This window comes from Apostichopus japonicus, chromosome 16 (assembly GCF_037975245.1).
Source record: "Apostichopus japonicus isolate 1M-3 chromosome 16, ASM3797524v1, whole genome shotgun sequence".
Taxonomy (NCBI): Eukaryota; Metazoa; Echinodermata; class Holothuroidea; order Aspidochirotida; family Stichopodidae; genus Apostichopus; species Apostichopus japonicus.
Window position 1 is genome coordinate 33,337,198 of NC_092576.1, and position 16,419 is coordinate 33,353,616.

Below are 16,419 nucleotides of genomic sequence, written 5' to 3' on the forward strand. Positions count from 1 at the left end.
CGTAGACCTATTATAATAATGTGGTGATTTGTATTGCTCAGTCACATGTTTTAGAGGGCGCTCATGCATGGTTGGCCTTAACATGTGTTGGTCTGTGTACTAAACATTTTGATTGGGACGCTCTCCTCTCTCCGCGCGTGTGTAGATCTAAGTTAATTTAAGCTGTAACTTGCAACATAGGACACGAGGTGCGTATAGCTGGTGTACAATTCAGGACGTTATTATAATGCAAGGCTATGCAGTATACAAGGAACAAAACATTTACAGTCTCTCGGTGATGTTCAGTGTTATCTTTGTTGTTAATTTATACGTTCCTATGAGCAATTAATTAAAAAGACTCTTGTTCTCACGAATTAAAGTGGGATACTTTCTTTAATGTAATCAGTATGATTGACGGAAACACGCTGCAGAAGTTTGAAACTTAAATATGACCTGTATATCCGTTACAATATATTGTCTAAACATATCTAACCCTCCTTTACAATTACATTACATTTTGGACAGCTGAGTGGAAAATTACAGAATAAATATATATATTGTCTGTTTATTTTCATTTGAATACATTTACTCTGTTTGGCTCATTTCAGATCGTGATATATCAAAAGAAATAAAGTTGAAAACATTAAGCTAAACGATGCATTAATCACCTAATTCGAAATATGGGCAGACATCCCCCCCCCCCAAAAAAAAAATAAATAAAATAAAATAAAGCGAAAGTGGCACATTAAACTATAATCAGTTTTCAAATCAGTAAAATATTTCTAAAGCAACCACATAGAAAGAAGAAACGTTAAATGAATAACAAATGAAAATATGTAAAATAATGTATTCACAATTGAACAGTGTCTCTCGGAAAGAGAGCAATGCCACTAATGAGAGAGAGAACAAACAGTCCAATCAAATAGTGTAAAAATAAATAAGTGTTAACAATAAGGACGATGTTTAAAACCCCTCAAGTCAAATAAAATATACCATTGAATAAATGATGTAATTTTATGTTAATATACCTTGCACATCCTTTGTTTTACTGCAATTTCTTCACATCACGAGAACCATAGAATTTCATATTGACATGTTTTCTACCTTACCTGGAGTACGATATTGTGATGTATGAATGTATGTCAATTACGCTGAAAGTGACACGCTCATAGCTAAAAGCGGAAAAAGGAAAGAAACTTGGACAGATTTTAGAAGAAATGTGAAGCAATGGAAACAAATGCACCCACAACTGGACAATGTATTTGTTACTAGTTGACACAAAGAATACTGGTCTGTTATTGTATCATTATGTTTTGCTGTCGGCCCACGGTTCAAATTTGTAAAAATAACACGACGTTTACAAACACTAGGCGTCGTTATTTTCGTTGTTTCTCTTTGCCTTTGACTAATAAAACGGCACCGTTTAGTAAACTTGCAATTGTTGTAATAATCTCCTATTCCTGGCTAAAATCAAATAACAAACATAATAAAACAAACTCCAGCACATATTTTCACCGTGAATTAACGGGGATACATTCCACACTTTGTTGTTAACGCCCGTCGGCATGATTGGAAGAACCACAACAGAGACTTTTCCTAAACTGTACCCTCTACAGGTAACATCGGCTTATACATTGTAATATTTATAGTATGTGCGTCGTGTTTGTTCAAAATGCCCGGTTCACCAGCTTGTAGCGCATGTCACTAAAGACTTTAAACCATCAACGGTGACGAGTTTTGATAACTTTAAAATTGATATATATATATATATATATATATATATATATATATATATATATATATATATATATATATATATATATATATATATATATATATATATATATATATATATATATATATATATATATATATATATATATATATATATCAGGTGGGGTTGGGAGGGGGCTCGACATGGGGATTATTTTTTATTTAAATATCTTCTTCCGTTTTGCTTAGTCATTTTGTGTGTTTACATCTTGCACTAGTGTAATTATATCAAACATTGACGTTTACCTAACGGGCTTAATTCGATTATTGATGACATAACCATATGCCTTAATATTCATCTTTATCCATCTTAGTTCAGTTACGCAATTAATGTTTTTTTTTTCTATCATTATCATTAAAATCTGTAATTGATCGCTCTAGAAGAAATAACGGCAACGTTAGATTTTCTGTTTTATATTTGTTTGTTTGTGTACTTCATGTCGATAAATTATAAACAAATAAGCTGGTTATACTTATTTATAGGAACAAGTTAGGTTCTCCAAAAATACGGATGATAGCATTTTTAGGTTAAAAATATGCTGATATATCTGTTGTCATTATCGTATCAACTTAACATTACTTTCAAGTAGAGCTACGTCTTTTCGAACGGTTTGCAGAGTTATACTGCACTCCCCAACACACTGACTCACACAAACAACAAAAGTTTCAACTATGTTATTAGTTTGATACACCCATCAATGGAAATTTAATAATTAAATGCATTTCTAAAATGACTGATGTTTTTGTTATGTGGAGCGCGCACTCTCTCCAAACAGATGGAAGGGGCATAAACAAAGTATTGCTTTCCAGTCAACTCTGAACTCAAATTCGTTTTGGTTTGTTTATTTTTCTTGTTAGTTAACGAAGATTGCTTCAATAGTAATTTCCTGAGGGGGGGGGGGGGGGGGCGGTTGATAAATCCAGATCATGTGAGCAACATTTCATAATGTACTGTGATGATAAATAAGGCACACTAGACTAACCCTGATCGTATTGATATACTGACAATTAATGGCAGAAATATGATATAGCAAAGAATAGTTTTTACCCCATTTTTGAGGCTGTAAGTAGTGATCAGTACTTTCTCTGCTCGTTGTCTACAATTCATATTTCAAAAGCAAAAATCACTGCCAAAGCGTCAATATGAACTGGAAACGATCCCTACAGAGGACAAAAATACAGCAAACATCAAGACTCCCCGGAACATCGAATCAGCAAGCAACACACGTCTTGTCGGCACAAAAGTAACAAACCTCTTAATCTTTATCTGAAAGGAGTACAGACTACACTCTTAAAACGTTGGTTAAAAAAAGAATAGTATAAGACCCCCGTTCACTTAATTGGTTAGTTTGTGCCCTTAAGTTGGTTAACTGGCAGTATTTGGGCTATTCCAATAAGTATGTACATGTCACAGTCCGACGTTTAACCAACTTGTTTATAACTTTACCGCTCACTGAGTAAAAAATTCGCGCGTACACATATATGTACACTGTACGTACATCAGTGCAGCATCTATAACGCACACTACATAACACGTCATGCATAGTACGATCGCTGACAGGGTGGTTTAGTAATCAAGATTACAGCTAACGCAATGGCAGATATCGAAGACACTGCTGTCTTGATTTTCTTGAAAAAATGCGAGGTCGAGTCTCTACATGAAACTTTCATCGGTAAGTGTAGCTTAACATCGGTAAAAAGTATGAACTTATGTGGGCACTGAGACCCCCAGTGACAGTATAACGTTAGGCTCATAGGCCAACGTTAGGCTTATACTAGGCTAACGTTAATACTAGTAGTAGTACTATACTAGTATGCCTAATAGTAACACTAGTAATATTAGTAACAGTATACTACTAAACTGCCACTGAGTTTAACACAGTGCTTTAGTCGATGTTAAATGAAGCATCTCTTGCAAGAAATTATGTTCAAAACAGGATCGACACATTCTTGTGGAAATTTGTACTAGTCACATGGTTGATCATTATGGAGATAAGTGAGTATAGCTAGTTTAAGACATCTATTCACTATGATATATTATGGGAATAGCAGACCCTCCTAATATAAACACGGATTAATAGGCTTTTCAAATGCCCTGGAGACCAAGAGATATTTTTAATAGAATTTATAATAAAAAATATTCAATATGGTTATGTTTCTGAATGGATTGTTTCAATAGATAGGATACAATTTGCTGTATTGTTGTCAACATTTTACCTATTTCCTTTTTAATCTACAGGCCAAGCTCCTTCATTAAGGCAGCGTTAGCAGCAGCAGTTGTTGATTTGTTTCCTTTTCTGAAGGATCCAGAATCTCTCTTGGGTTATGTAAGCATGTTTATGTTCTAATATCCCTCGGCTTTATTGTCATTAGCCATAGTATAGACCACTTTTGTTGTTGTGTTGAGGTGACTAGTTTCCTATCTGCCCTTTAAAAATGTCTCTAAAATGTGGAACACAACACACTGCCCACAATATCAATCCTTTTTGCATCTGTAGTCAAGTTATATAATCTTCTGTGGGTTCTACCAAGTAATTTGTTCATCTCATATAGGACTGTGATACTGAAATCTATTTTCAATACTACCAGGTTTATATAGGCATCATTTAACTGAATAATTTCTAATTGAAGTCAGCACTAGGGTGACAAGGCCTTTTAATATGTTAAAAATATCAAAATGGATGTTCAAATTTCACATTGGGAAATCCAAAAACTGTAACATAGGCACTGGTTTTCAGTGGGCTTCATCTCTCAATCTACCCAAGGTATTAATTGAGTTTGTTGTTCAGTAGGTACCCTCCTTATTCCATAAAATATCAGAATTCTGCAACTTATTGATGATATGTGCAATTAGGGTCAAACCCATTACTTTCAGGCTTATCACTTAAAATCAATTGTCATAGTGTCCCCTGGGACAATACTGTTTCATCAGTAAGCATACAATATTATGTGAGGACAGTATGTAGTGCCACAGTGTCCCTAGTCATAGCGTCCATATTGTTACCGTGCAGTTGTGGAACATGTACAAGACATGTTTGTTGTTTGCTGGCTAAAAGCCTTAGTTTCAACCAGCTATGAAGTTCTACATGTTGGTGTACAACAGCCTTACATGTAGATCAATAAGTCACATAATTTTCTGAGTTAGCTTGAATTTTGCTTCCATACTGTGTAAGATCTGAAGCTATAAGGAAGGTTTGATTTTCAGTTTGATAAAGGAGTATGCTGATTTCATGTGCAGGAAGCATGGTATTGCAAAGGTGCCACAGGACGACCGGCGACAGGGTATCTAGAAGAGCACCTACGCTACGTATGTAAAAAGAAGATTGCCATGGTGAAAGATTCCCCCAGTGCATCAAGTCCACCTACTCTTTTGACTAAAGTGTCCACTCCACCAAAATTGAGAGGTGTGTAATAGGTTTTTACCAACTGTTCTCAGGATTTGACTTATCTCTCATGCCATGACAATGATCAAAGACTGGCTAATGACACGTTATACCTGCCACAACCATGGTAACTTTCAAAATTTGATGTTAAGGCATCTCTGTTCAGTAGGAAATATATGTTTTTATTGTCCTTGCCAGAAGCTGATCTGGAGAACAAAGAGGAATTGGTGATGATGACTGAGTGGCTCAAATGTAACATGGAACCAAGAGAGAAAGTATTGGACTTCATGAGGCAAACTGCAGTTTACAGACAACAGCAGATCAAAGACCACTCAACTAACATTTCAGATATTCTGAAAGAGTATCCCAGGTTGTTAGACCGTGGAATGGTAACTATCAAATTTGAATTTTTGCTGCTTAATTACAGAGAAATACGTGGGTGAATTTGCATAAAAAATACTAAAGAAGCTAGCTCTGAATACACATATTACGAAGATACTATTCAAGACCATATCCTTTAACTCTTGAAAAAGGAAGTGGAAAAATTACTAGCAAGGTTTTGATTCAGCAGAAACACTGAAATTAAATAAGTCACTAACCTCATTGATGAGTTAATACTATATTTCACTTTGAAGCCTATTTGACCAACTTAAAAACAGTACTTTGATTGACTACATATCTAGTTTGATTGGAAAGAACTAGTTTTACTGCTTTTTTTAAATCATGGCATTATATTTTAAATCATGGCATTATATTTTAAATCTCTTTTAATTTATGCCTGGAAGTTTATGACAGTAATCAGCCACACAGTGAAGAAAAGTGACTGACTTTTAATTTAACCTTAGGCATCTGGCAGATCTGTATGCATTATAAAGACCAGATTGGACAAAATGTTATTTCTGGATGAAAATCTTGCTTTATTCAAGGATATAGGTAGGATTTTTAGAAAGGTTGCTGATGTTGAGTGTGGAAAAAGGTACAGATACAAGCGGTATAACATGGTTTACAATTTGTACAAAGTTCTTTTTTTTAATATGGTGTCTTTGCCATTCAGTGCTATGGTTTAATGTGCAATGTTTGTTCTGCATTTCTTGCAATTGTGTACCAATCTAACAACTTGTCTATCATCTTGTTACAGGGAGACAAGATAAATTATTCCCATGAATATGCTTTTGTTCAGTGATGATATCACAAATGTTAAATATTGAATTTTTGCAACTCAAATTCCCCCCCCCCCCACCACATTAAAACAAATATTTTGAAAAAAAACATTTTTGAGCTGTATTCTGAGATATTTTCAAAGCATCTGTCAATAAATGTTAAATACTTACTTTTCTTTCCAAGATGTTTTCTAAATGTTATTAAACTAGCAAAAGGTATCAAGCAGTTGGATTTTCCACATCCAGCTTCAACAATACATAGTGTTTGTATAGATGCATGTAACCAGACCTCAACAAATTCTGTGAGAGTGATTTTTTAATGGATCCTAGCTGAGGATCAAAAAAAGAATATGCTTACACACATTAAAGTATTCTATTTCCCTTTGCTCTGTCAGATAGAACAAGATTTTTCAGTGCTTTGGCCTGAGCATGAGGATCACCTGTATGAAAAATGGGACTTGTACTACAATGGGATTATAGAATATGGCAAACAGGTTGAAAATTGGCAAGGCATTCTTGGTTTGGAGTACGTTAACCTAGAGAGTTTGTCTATTGGTAAGTGTGCTTCTTATTTCAGTGCGCATAGTTGAGCTAATTTAATTTTTTGTATGTTGATCATTCATTGCAACCCTTCACCACCATCACACTAGGAACTTTTGAAAGCTCAGGTTTGACCAATTATCCGTAATATATCTGATCTTGTTCTCAAAATAGCCTTAGTTTAATTTTTGTTAAGGCAATAACACTTCCTTTTCTTTTTTTTGTAAAAATAATAAACTGAAATTGAACAAAAAGCATCAATGGGATCTGGTTTAGACAGAAACCAAGTTGGGTTGGTGCAGGTATATTCCCTTGCTTAGACTCCATCTGACCCATCTTTGGGATTTCATTTAAGCCAAAAGCTAGTGACTACTATAGAACAATAGAACACAAAATATGTCAAAGGTTCATGAGTGTTTTGAGATCTGAATATATAATAAAATATAAAGAGTAGATAACTTTGCAAACAGGTTGTGATAGCAGCACAACATTATGAATGTGGGCTTTTAAAGGAGACATATATGATTGAAAATAAACATACACAAAATACCAAACAGATGCTAACTTATCTCATTACATTCTCATGATATGCCATTTTCTCATTGCATTCTCATGATATGCCATTTTCTGATACAAATGACTTGAAGGACTTCTAGTGTTAGAGACAAATAAAGGCAAGAGAAAATACAAATAATTTGTGCTGTACGGGCACTGTACGTTATAATGACAATTTATATGTTAAGTGGTTATTAATTGTGTTATATTTTTATGCACAAGGACTTTGGACCTATCTTTAGTTATGTTTTGTCACTTTCACAGATAAGAAGAAAACATTGGCATTTTTTCTTCTTCCAGTCATCTTGAGAGGGAAAGGAAAGGGAAAGAAAGGATTGTGTTCAGTAAAAGAGGCAATCACCTCCTTCGTGGACATTCAACCAGTAGGTGTTTAAGCATTCATTTGTCCGCTTGTTGAAGTTCATTGACAACATGCTTATGACATATGTGTTTTGTAGTTTGTGATGGATTGCTTGTTAAAGTGGAATCTCAACAATTATGCTGGATTTGAGTCAATGTACATAGATGCTCCCAAGCACATGAACCATATTCCGTTTGGTTCAAAATGGATAATTAATATTCATGAGTGGGCAGGGCCTACGTAATATTATTTAAATATTGATTTCACAACAACAATATGCTTGTCAAATTTTGCTCAATTTGGTAAATGACAGTAGTAGGATATGGGTCACATGTGTAGCTGATTTTAACTAATAAATTATGAGTTGGTGATAAAAAGTTAATGATAGTGAAAGTATCTTCTAAACATGATAACTAAACAGTAAATTTCAAATGTATCAAACGTTCATAGTACTTTTTTAAAACTAGCATGTCATTGTAAGCATAGATATGGGTGGTTATGAAGTTTGGCTGTGCCAAGTATAATTTCATATAAAGTTTTTTCTAAATACAAATCTGCTAGAATGGAGGGGTTCTTGCTGTCACAACTTCATATTGATTGACAAAGAGCAGCTTGTGATAATTTTCATTTTTTTCAATTTTTCTCACAGGAAGTGGCTGATATTCTACAAATTTCAAAGACTATTGATGCCACAAAGAAGCCGCAGCCATTTGTTGTATGCAAAGAAACTCTCTTGGCACCAACCCAAACATTCGTTATACTAGAACGGAGGCCAGTCCCTCAAGAATCACTACTGAAAGCTATCGATTTCTGTTTCAAAGCAATGTACATTTTGGACATGGCTTACCAACCTTCATGCTGTCTTGTGTGGCAGTTCATTCAAAATGTGATTTATGAAATCAAAGAAGCACATGTGCCAAGTTGCATAAGAGATCTTAGATCATTCTTGGCCTTGAAAAGTAATTAGTGGCTTAAAGAAAAGAATTGTAAGCAAGATATTCATGGCTGATATTTTACAAAGTTCAAAGGATATTGATGCCACAAAAATACTGCAGCTACTTTTGTATGCAAGGAGCCCTCTTGGTACCAACCTAGATATTTGCTATTTTAGAACAGAGGTCAGTTTCTCACAAATCTCTTCTATTAAAGCTGTCTTTTTCTGTTTCATGGCAAATGTGCATTTTGGACATGGCTTATCGACCTTCATGCAGTCTTGTTTGGCAGTTCATTCAAAATGTGATTAATGAAATCAAAGAAGCACATATGCCAAGTTGTATTATAGCGTTCTTGGCCCTGGAAAGTAAGAAGTGCCTTAAAAGGAAATTGTAAGCAAGAAGCTCATATAATAATTGTAAGCAAGAAGTTTGTATAATATTACTATTTTAAAATTCACACACCCAATAGCATCATCTTGAAGGGACGTTTAATTAAAACTCATGATATGACATATTTTTACATACCATGCTGGTACAAATCAAAACTTTCCTTACTAATTTTTATTGGAATCCCGATCTAATCAACTGATCTTTCATGAGTGAGTAAGGTTTAATGTAGCTAAAGTTCACCTACACATGTATCTCTATATGTGGTGAAGATATATACTATACATCCAAATACTGGAAATAAGAACAATGCACTGGCTGCAATGTACTGCATATATCATAATTATGTCTCTAAATGTAATCATGTACACCACATATGTATGTGATACTCAATGTAATTCTTTATTAACTGTATGTATACTATAGGTAAACCTTGATTAATCAGATCATGATTGATGTTTAGATTCATAGATTGTTTATACATCAATTGATCTATAGTTACATGTGAGATATTGAGTGTAACAAGTTTTCTATGAATAAGGTTCTTCTTGAAGAGTAGAGGTTTTTTACGTTGTGTCACCTTAAAGGTCTGATAGAGCACAGCTAAGAAGTTGTTACATCCAAGCATATTTATGTGTTGTTTTGTTTTGTTTGTATTTTATTCACATGGTTCAGCTGGTTATTGTTTTCAATAAAAACAAGTTCTCAAAATGTCATCCATCTGGCTTCTGTAATGTAACTGTTTGTTAATTTTTCAATATTTTTCAAGGAATTGTTTACTCTTTGCATTGCCATATTCAACTGATTGTTGCAAACTAGGTCTGCATAAACAAAACTTGTGAGGAGTCTTTCAACTACATTAAGTAAAATCCACTGAGGATCTCATCCATCACTGTCCAATATATTGCATTCGCCAACATATATTGGGCAATGAAGGCTCATTTGACCCCCCACCCTTTTGTAATGGTAAAAGCCACTGCCCAATTTAAATGTAGTAATTGCCCAATACAATGATTTTTAATTCCCCAATTTAATGATCCCTACATTTGTAAGTTCACCAATGATGGGCATAATTTACACTATTAATTTAACCAACAACTGTTGGGTACAAACTTATAGTTATTTTATTGGTTAAAAATGTTACCCAACGGCTGGTTAAAGCCGTTAACCAACAGGTGTTGGTTAAAATATCACCAATAAGTCGAATTTGACATACGTGCCCAGTGTTGGTTAAGGTATTGGTTAATTTTTTAACCAACTGTTTTTAGAGTGTATTGATACAAAAAAAATATTACAATACCTCGCTGTGTTTTATTAGAATATCATTTTATTTATGAAAGCAAGAACGAGAAACTAAGCAGCCCACCCCCCCCCCCACATATTTCAAGCATGCAAATGAAACACACATTATGAAAATGTCTTTTATATTAAAAGAACAAACATTTGTCTTGAATTAAGATAATTCTCTCATGTTTGCATTATCGATACAATATTGAATTTACACAATAATAATAATAATAATAATAATAATAATAATAATATAACTAAGCTAAAGATGATATTAAGCTAATGCAGACTAGTAACGCCAGGAAAGAAAAAAAAGTTAGTCACCGGATTTTTGATCAACGAATCCTTTTATTTTGTTTAATATTAAATCACAAAGATAAAAAACCCATCTTACTCAATAGATATACGGAATTTCGTAAACATCGCCTTGAAATAATGTTAGATCAAATGTATCAAATAATGTGATACATATTTGTATCAATTTATTTCATCAATCAAAAACATGATGTTAATGTTTGTCGACTAAGCAAAACAAATAATACACGATATGACGTCATATAATTCCAGCAGCATAACATCACATTGATATTTAATGACCATTACTCATGTTCATTTGAAACTAAAACCAACTTTTTTTTTGGTCTTGCCATTGTGTTTATATGTACAAGTTATAGAAGAATAATTAAATTCGGCCTTAAATGAATCAAACTAATTTTAAACCTAGTTAAATGAAGCAAATCCAACTGATTGCCATAATTACATTAATTTAGTTCATATTATGTAACTACAGACAATGATTCAACGAGTGTGCCATTACACTAAATGTCTAAGAATGTTGTAGATATTTTGTTATCTGAGTGAATATTGCAGTAATCGATCGGTAAGGTAGAACCGAGCAGTGACGTTCAAGTTAAATTATGAAAAATAAGTATTTAAACCTAAGTATGTTGAGAATCTTAAATGTGTCGCTTATTATCAAGTTAAAACTTGTAAACTTATGGTTCATCGATTATGACTTTGTAAACTTATTATTCATCGATTATGAACAATTTCTTCATTATGTAGGTGTGATAAAGCAATTGAAATGTGTCATACGTGTACATAATATACAATATACAATTTACTAATCAATGGATACTTTAATTGCTAATTTCGTTAAATTATAGCATACATAATTTAGGGGTATTAATCATAACGTACTGGAAATTCAAGGGACGTGATATAAAAGTACACGTAGAGAAAACTCCGACCGTGACATTGCAGATCGAATTACTCATCTGAGATAGCTTGGTGTATGGTGGCAAATGTACCATGTCGTTTCAAAATCAAGCCGTGGAATTATGTACACTGGTATCGCTATCTTACTGTTACGACTATGTGTGTCGGAATGATTTCAGTAAAGGTAACATGGGTGATTTGGGTCATGGAATGATAATATTGGCGTTCGTAAGTTAAAGATAAGTAACATTCCAAAGAATAACCAAAAAACGTCTTGGTTAATGTAATGTGATAATGAAATAAAAAATGTAGAAAATGAAAACCGTGTGATAATTTAACATTGATCGGTTATTCAATATCGTGCTAATGATTTAGTAATTGTTGCTAATGAATATTATAATCTGTACGTAAGGAATACACAGTAAAACAAGCGAGGAAATACTTCTACAGTGCTATAAATCTGCTACAGGTTTTCTAAGCTGACATAATCACGATCACTTGAAGGTATAAAGAACAATGAAAGGTATCAGTCTGATTGACTTTGGTCTGCTTTATGCATTCTTTGTTACCATTAAATCATAATAATAATAATAATAATAATAATAATAATAATAATAATAATAATAATAATGATAATAATAATACTAATATGGCGCGTGTATTATATCATTAATAACATAAAGACTGATTGGAGTAAGACAAAAATAGCATGCGTCCATTAATACGCACGTTGAAAGAAAATAATATTTAGTTGTGAATGTAGCCAAAACTAAGACAGTTTATAACTGAACGACTGTTTGTTTTTACACATAGTGTTGTCGAAGTTTGTTTTTTGAGCAACTTCACGAACTCATCGAAAAAGGTACCCATACATTATTTTTCGAGGGCTTCATCTGTCAAGAACACGTCTAGAAAACAAACGTGTTTAACCAACTCTCCAGTAGCATAATAAGGAGAAAACATCTGGAGAGTGCGCTGTTTATCCATTTCTAACACAGCCGTGTTCATTCCATTCAATCAGTAGCTTGGTTCTGTTACTTACTAGACCCATACAAAGAACGTTTCCATTTGTTTGACACAATCGAGTTCCATGCTTTTTATGTCAAGCGAGAGTTCCCTGTATCAATCCACAACATACCCGCGTAGCAACATTATTTACGATCGAGTTGTAAAGATTGCCACTGACGTAATACTATATAATACACAGTTAAAGTTGCAAACATCGATCTACGGATATAGGGATGTCACAGGTACGAATTTACATCTGTATTACTTATTGTATTCATTGTCATTTTCACTTTCAGTTCCACTCTCACTTCCCAGATGATATTCTAGCCTTCTGCCATTCTGTATCTCTGCGGAGAAATAACATGTTTAGTAATAATTTTAATATTAGTAGTAATATTGCTGATGTAACAATAGAAAGACTGCAAGATCATTGAAAACCTTATAACAATCAACGATAGTGTTACATGAAATCTAGCAACACATTATACCACGAAATATTATAGTGACGTAGTGTGGATTACTGCTGCTAATGGTATCAGAAAATTCACAATAGCACAGTGTTGTGAAGAAAGATAATCCTTATCCTCAGTTGTGTAAGTTGAATGATAGATCTTTTTTTAACAAGACCTAACTAGAGAGGTAGCGTCATAACTTTTCAAATGTATTATACTTTATAATCCTACCCTTCCCGTTAGGTCCTTTCTTCTAGTGTTACCAGATAAACATATTTAAAATAAAATAATTATTATTGTCAGCTCCTTTGTTCTGTTTTTACCAGATAAACATGTAAAATGAAATAATTATTATACATAAGCACAGTTTAACAATGTACGATCATTTAACGACATATTCTACATAAAAGGACATAGCAATAACTTACTTGTATTCATCCCGGAACCATGTCACCTGTATGCAATAATAACATGATATAGTGTTGGTGAATATTAAGACGTTATAAGAAGTATTTTGATATGCTTGTTCAAATGATAATTGTCAGACAAAGGGGACCTATAGCTAAGGTGGATGCTATAAACGGCTGTTTCTTTCATGACGATCGGTTAGTCTCTGTACAAGACATCAAGACGGATACCTTCGAACTTTAATTGCTGAAAGTTGACTTGTTACTTTCATTGTTAATTTCATTAATTTATATGTTAAATATATGTCGCACAGATATTGTTTTCTTAACTTATGTTGGCTTTAAATTCGTTTTGCTAAATAAAATATACAATATGTATTACGTTGTGTACATTAGTTCTAGATTTCGTTGATAAATAGTCATATATTTTTACTCACAAGGATAAACTGTGCAGTCACGAACGTTATACAATTTGTATTATTGAAATCGTAATACAGTATGAATACACAAATTTGTCGACAGTTCACAGGTTTGTGTAATTTATCCTTCCACCCTAAATTCCAACAATCCGTTGTCTAACTATTATTAAGATTGTAAATGATGTTGGTAAGTTAGTTAACAAACAAAGCTGTAAATTATGTGTTAAAAGTTTAGTACCTTACCTAAGTAAATCAGATAATAATAAACAGTCAAACAACATCTTGAGTTATTTATATAACATATAACGAACTAGTTCAGTACAAAGTAGCATTCAACATGATTGGTTTGTGTCGTAATGGGATGGGTGGGAGCAATTAGGATATATGTACGCTCTCTTTTACCAGAGAGCAAACATTGCTTTTATCGGACTTTACAGACAACAGAAATATGGATGTATAAATATGAGAAGGGATACTTCAACATAGAATACACTTGATTGCGTATATTGGAAGCGACGTCTAGGGCAGAAGCTACAATGACGACCCGAGAGAGCTGGGCTTGATTTACGGCCTACTGTGTTGCGTACCTAGTCCAAAGATTTTATTAAACTTTTGTTACATTATTTACATAATTCCTTTTAAGCAGATAACAAATGTGTACGTATGCCTTCATAAATGTATTGTAATTCCTACACGTACACCCGTTAGTGTGGTCACTATTGTTATAGTACGCTTCTCCTTATGGGTAGCATTTATCGCAGAGCGAAAAGGAAAAAGAAAAAAAGTTGTATTCAGTTGACTTATTGACTTTCTCGGTCTTAAAATATCTGCTAGTTTATCAGATTTTGTTGATGACGATAATTTATGTTCACTGTGATATCCTTTCCAACTAGAATTCGTCCCTCCATTGCATTATGGTGATTTTTGTTTTACGTTTTTGCCTTGGAGAGCCCTGCGGTTATGTCTGAGGGTCTGTATCACGCTCAGTAAGAATGGGGGGGGGGTGGTTATGGTAAACAAATCACTAACTTCTTATTTAATTGTTTTGACGTTTTTGTTAACATCTACATCAAGAAAATCACTTAGTTAAGAAACGCTTTTGTGGTTATTTACCTTAATGTTGTCCCCTTAAATTGTTTGGAATTAATGCCTCAATAATGTATCATGTTTCTGGTTTATACTTTTGGTTACACGAGTGTTACTACACACTTGACATGTTTTAGTATGTGACGCAGCCTGGTTATCTCACAAAACACTTGCAATCATCGCATATCATGGATAACGCGCTGAACCATCACAGCAACAATAATCATTACGTCCCGTTTTCTGTTACAGGTTAAAGCTTAATTCTACTGAGATCAACACACACACCCGCACGAATAGGAGAGAAGCTTAGACAAATAGGATGTTTTAAAATATCAATATGCCCATCATGCAAAAGCGCCCTCTCAAATATGCGACAAAGTAATAACACGAATAGTTGTGATGATCATTTTCGATATTATTGACGATATCATATTATTAGCCAATGAACAACATATATTTACACAGTGTCAATGTCAGATTTTAATCGTGAAGTAATTTATTTCATATAACTTTACTTTTTGTTAATTCAACTGATCTTTCCTTTTTCCATTCTCGTAAACTTTTATTCTGATTTGGAATTAAGTATTTCGTTTAATAGTTCTACAGTATTCAGGAATATTTTACATGTTTGAGATCTGATTAGAGTTAAATGTTCCATTTTGTTATATTTTTATTGTCTGCAGGAATGTATGCCCATGTTCTACATTGGTGCTCCGAGAATCATGTTTGATTCATAAAACTTCGTTTACACATCGTCCTCTTCCCACGAAAAATATATTTACACATTCGCGTTTCTCAGTCTATTTTGGGTACTTTTCGAGGAGTTTGAACTAAAACTTTACTACATTCTTATGACAGGTCATATTCAAACAGCACCACATTAAAATAAATGAGACCAATCTAAGAGACCATATAAGAGACCAATAAACATTCATAGCTAGTTGTGAACCAGTTCCAATATATATAATCAGTTTCCGGTTATGAATATATAAATGATTGATTGTTTCTTTACAAAGTAGAGTTGATTGTTTGTATTTTGTTGATCAATTACGCGTTTGTTCTTTTTTTTGTGGGGGGGGGGTTATGAATTCCTATGTTCCTACTTTGATTAATGGAAGACTATTTTCTATAATTTATCTTTATCGTTTCTCTAACGCTCATCTCTGATATCAGCAGACTGTCACCAATTTATCACAGCTTGCTACATATAATGCAGGTACTATCGTCCGTGTTAGGCATGCGTAGACTTAACCTTTTCTATCATGTTATTATATGAGCTGGAAATAGCTTTAAAGTCGAACACCTATGTTTCTGACACATCTTTATATGAAAGATATGTTGGTACCTCGTCCTTAAGTTTAACTGTATTTGCAAAAGCCACATTGATGATAAAGAATTCCCCATTATACACCAATCCTTCAGATATTGTCACTGTACGTGTTCTGAAACAAATTTCTCCAAACTGTTTA

At 33.5% G+C, this 16,419-nt stretch overlaps 2 protein-coding genes across 4 annotated transcripts in view; one reads left to right on the top strand and one right to left on the bottom strand.

Annotated features, from left to right (window-relative positions):
• LOC139982120 (uncharacterized) overlaps positions 1-16,419 on the bottom strand; it is a 671,468-nt gene that overhangs the window by 193,663 nt on the left and 461,386 nt on the right. The gene's annotated exons all lie outside the window — the stretch shown is intronic.
• On the top strand, positions 3,004-10,346 carry LOC139983626 (uncharacterized). 3 transcript variants are annotated; one of them, XM_071997298.1, is made up of 7 exons: positions 3,015-3,425; positions 3,992-4,079; positions 4,991-5,156; positions 5,334-5,524; positions 6,691-6,850; positions 7,655-7,773; positions 8,401-10,346. In XM_071997298.1, the coding sequence occupies exons 3-7, from the start codon at positions 5,081-5,083 to the stop codon at positions 8,716-8,718; spliced, it is 864 nt and encodes a 287-aa protein (XP_071853399.1). In that variant the 5' UTR covers positions 3,015-3,425; positions 3,992-4,079; positions 4,991-5,080; the 3' UTR covers positions 8,719-10,346. The 3 variants fall into 3 exon arrangements, with proteins under 3 accessions (XP_071853398.1, XP_071853397.1, XP_071853399.1); XM_071997297.1 differs by lacking the exon at positions 3,992-4,079 and having other exon boundaries at positions 3,004-3,425; positions 7,691-7,773; XM_071997296.1 differs by lacking the exon at positions 3,992-4,079 and having other exon boundaries at positions 3,013-3,425.

What these genes read in the sequence shown, in the direction of transcription:
- LOC139983626 (XM_071997296.1), top strand. An exon ending in GGTTGTTAGACCGTGGAATG is followed by an intron (nt 5,525 to 6,690) that starts GTAACTATCAAA and finishes TTGCTCTGTCAG; the next exon opens with ATAGAACAAGATTTTTCAGT. An exon ending in CCTTCGTGGACATTCAACCA is followed by an intron (nt 7,774 to 8,400) that starts GTAGGTGTTTAA and finishes TTTTTCTCACAG; the next exon opens with GAAGTGGCTGATATTCTACA.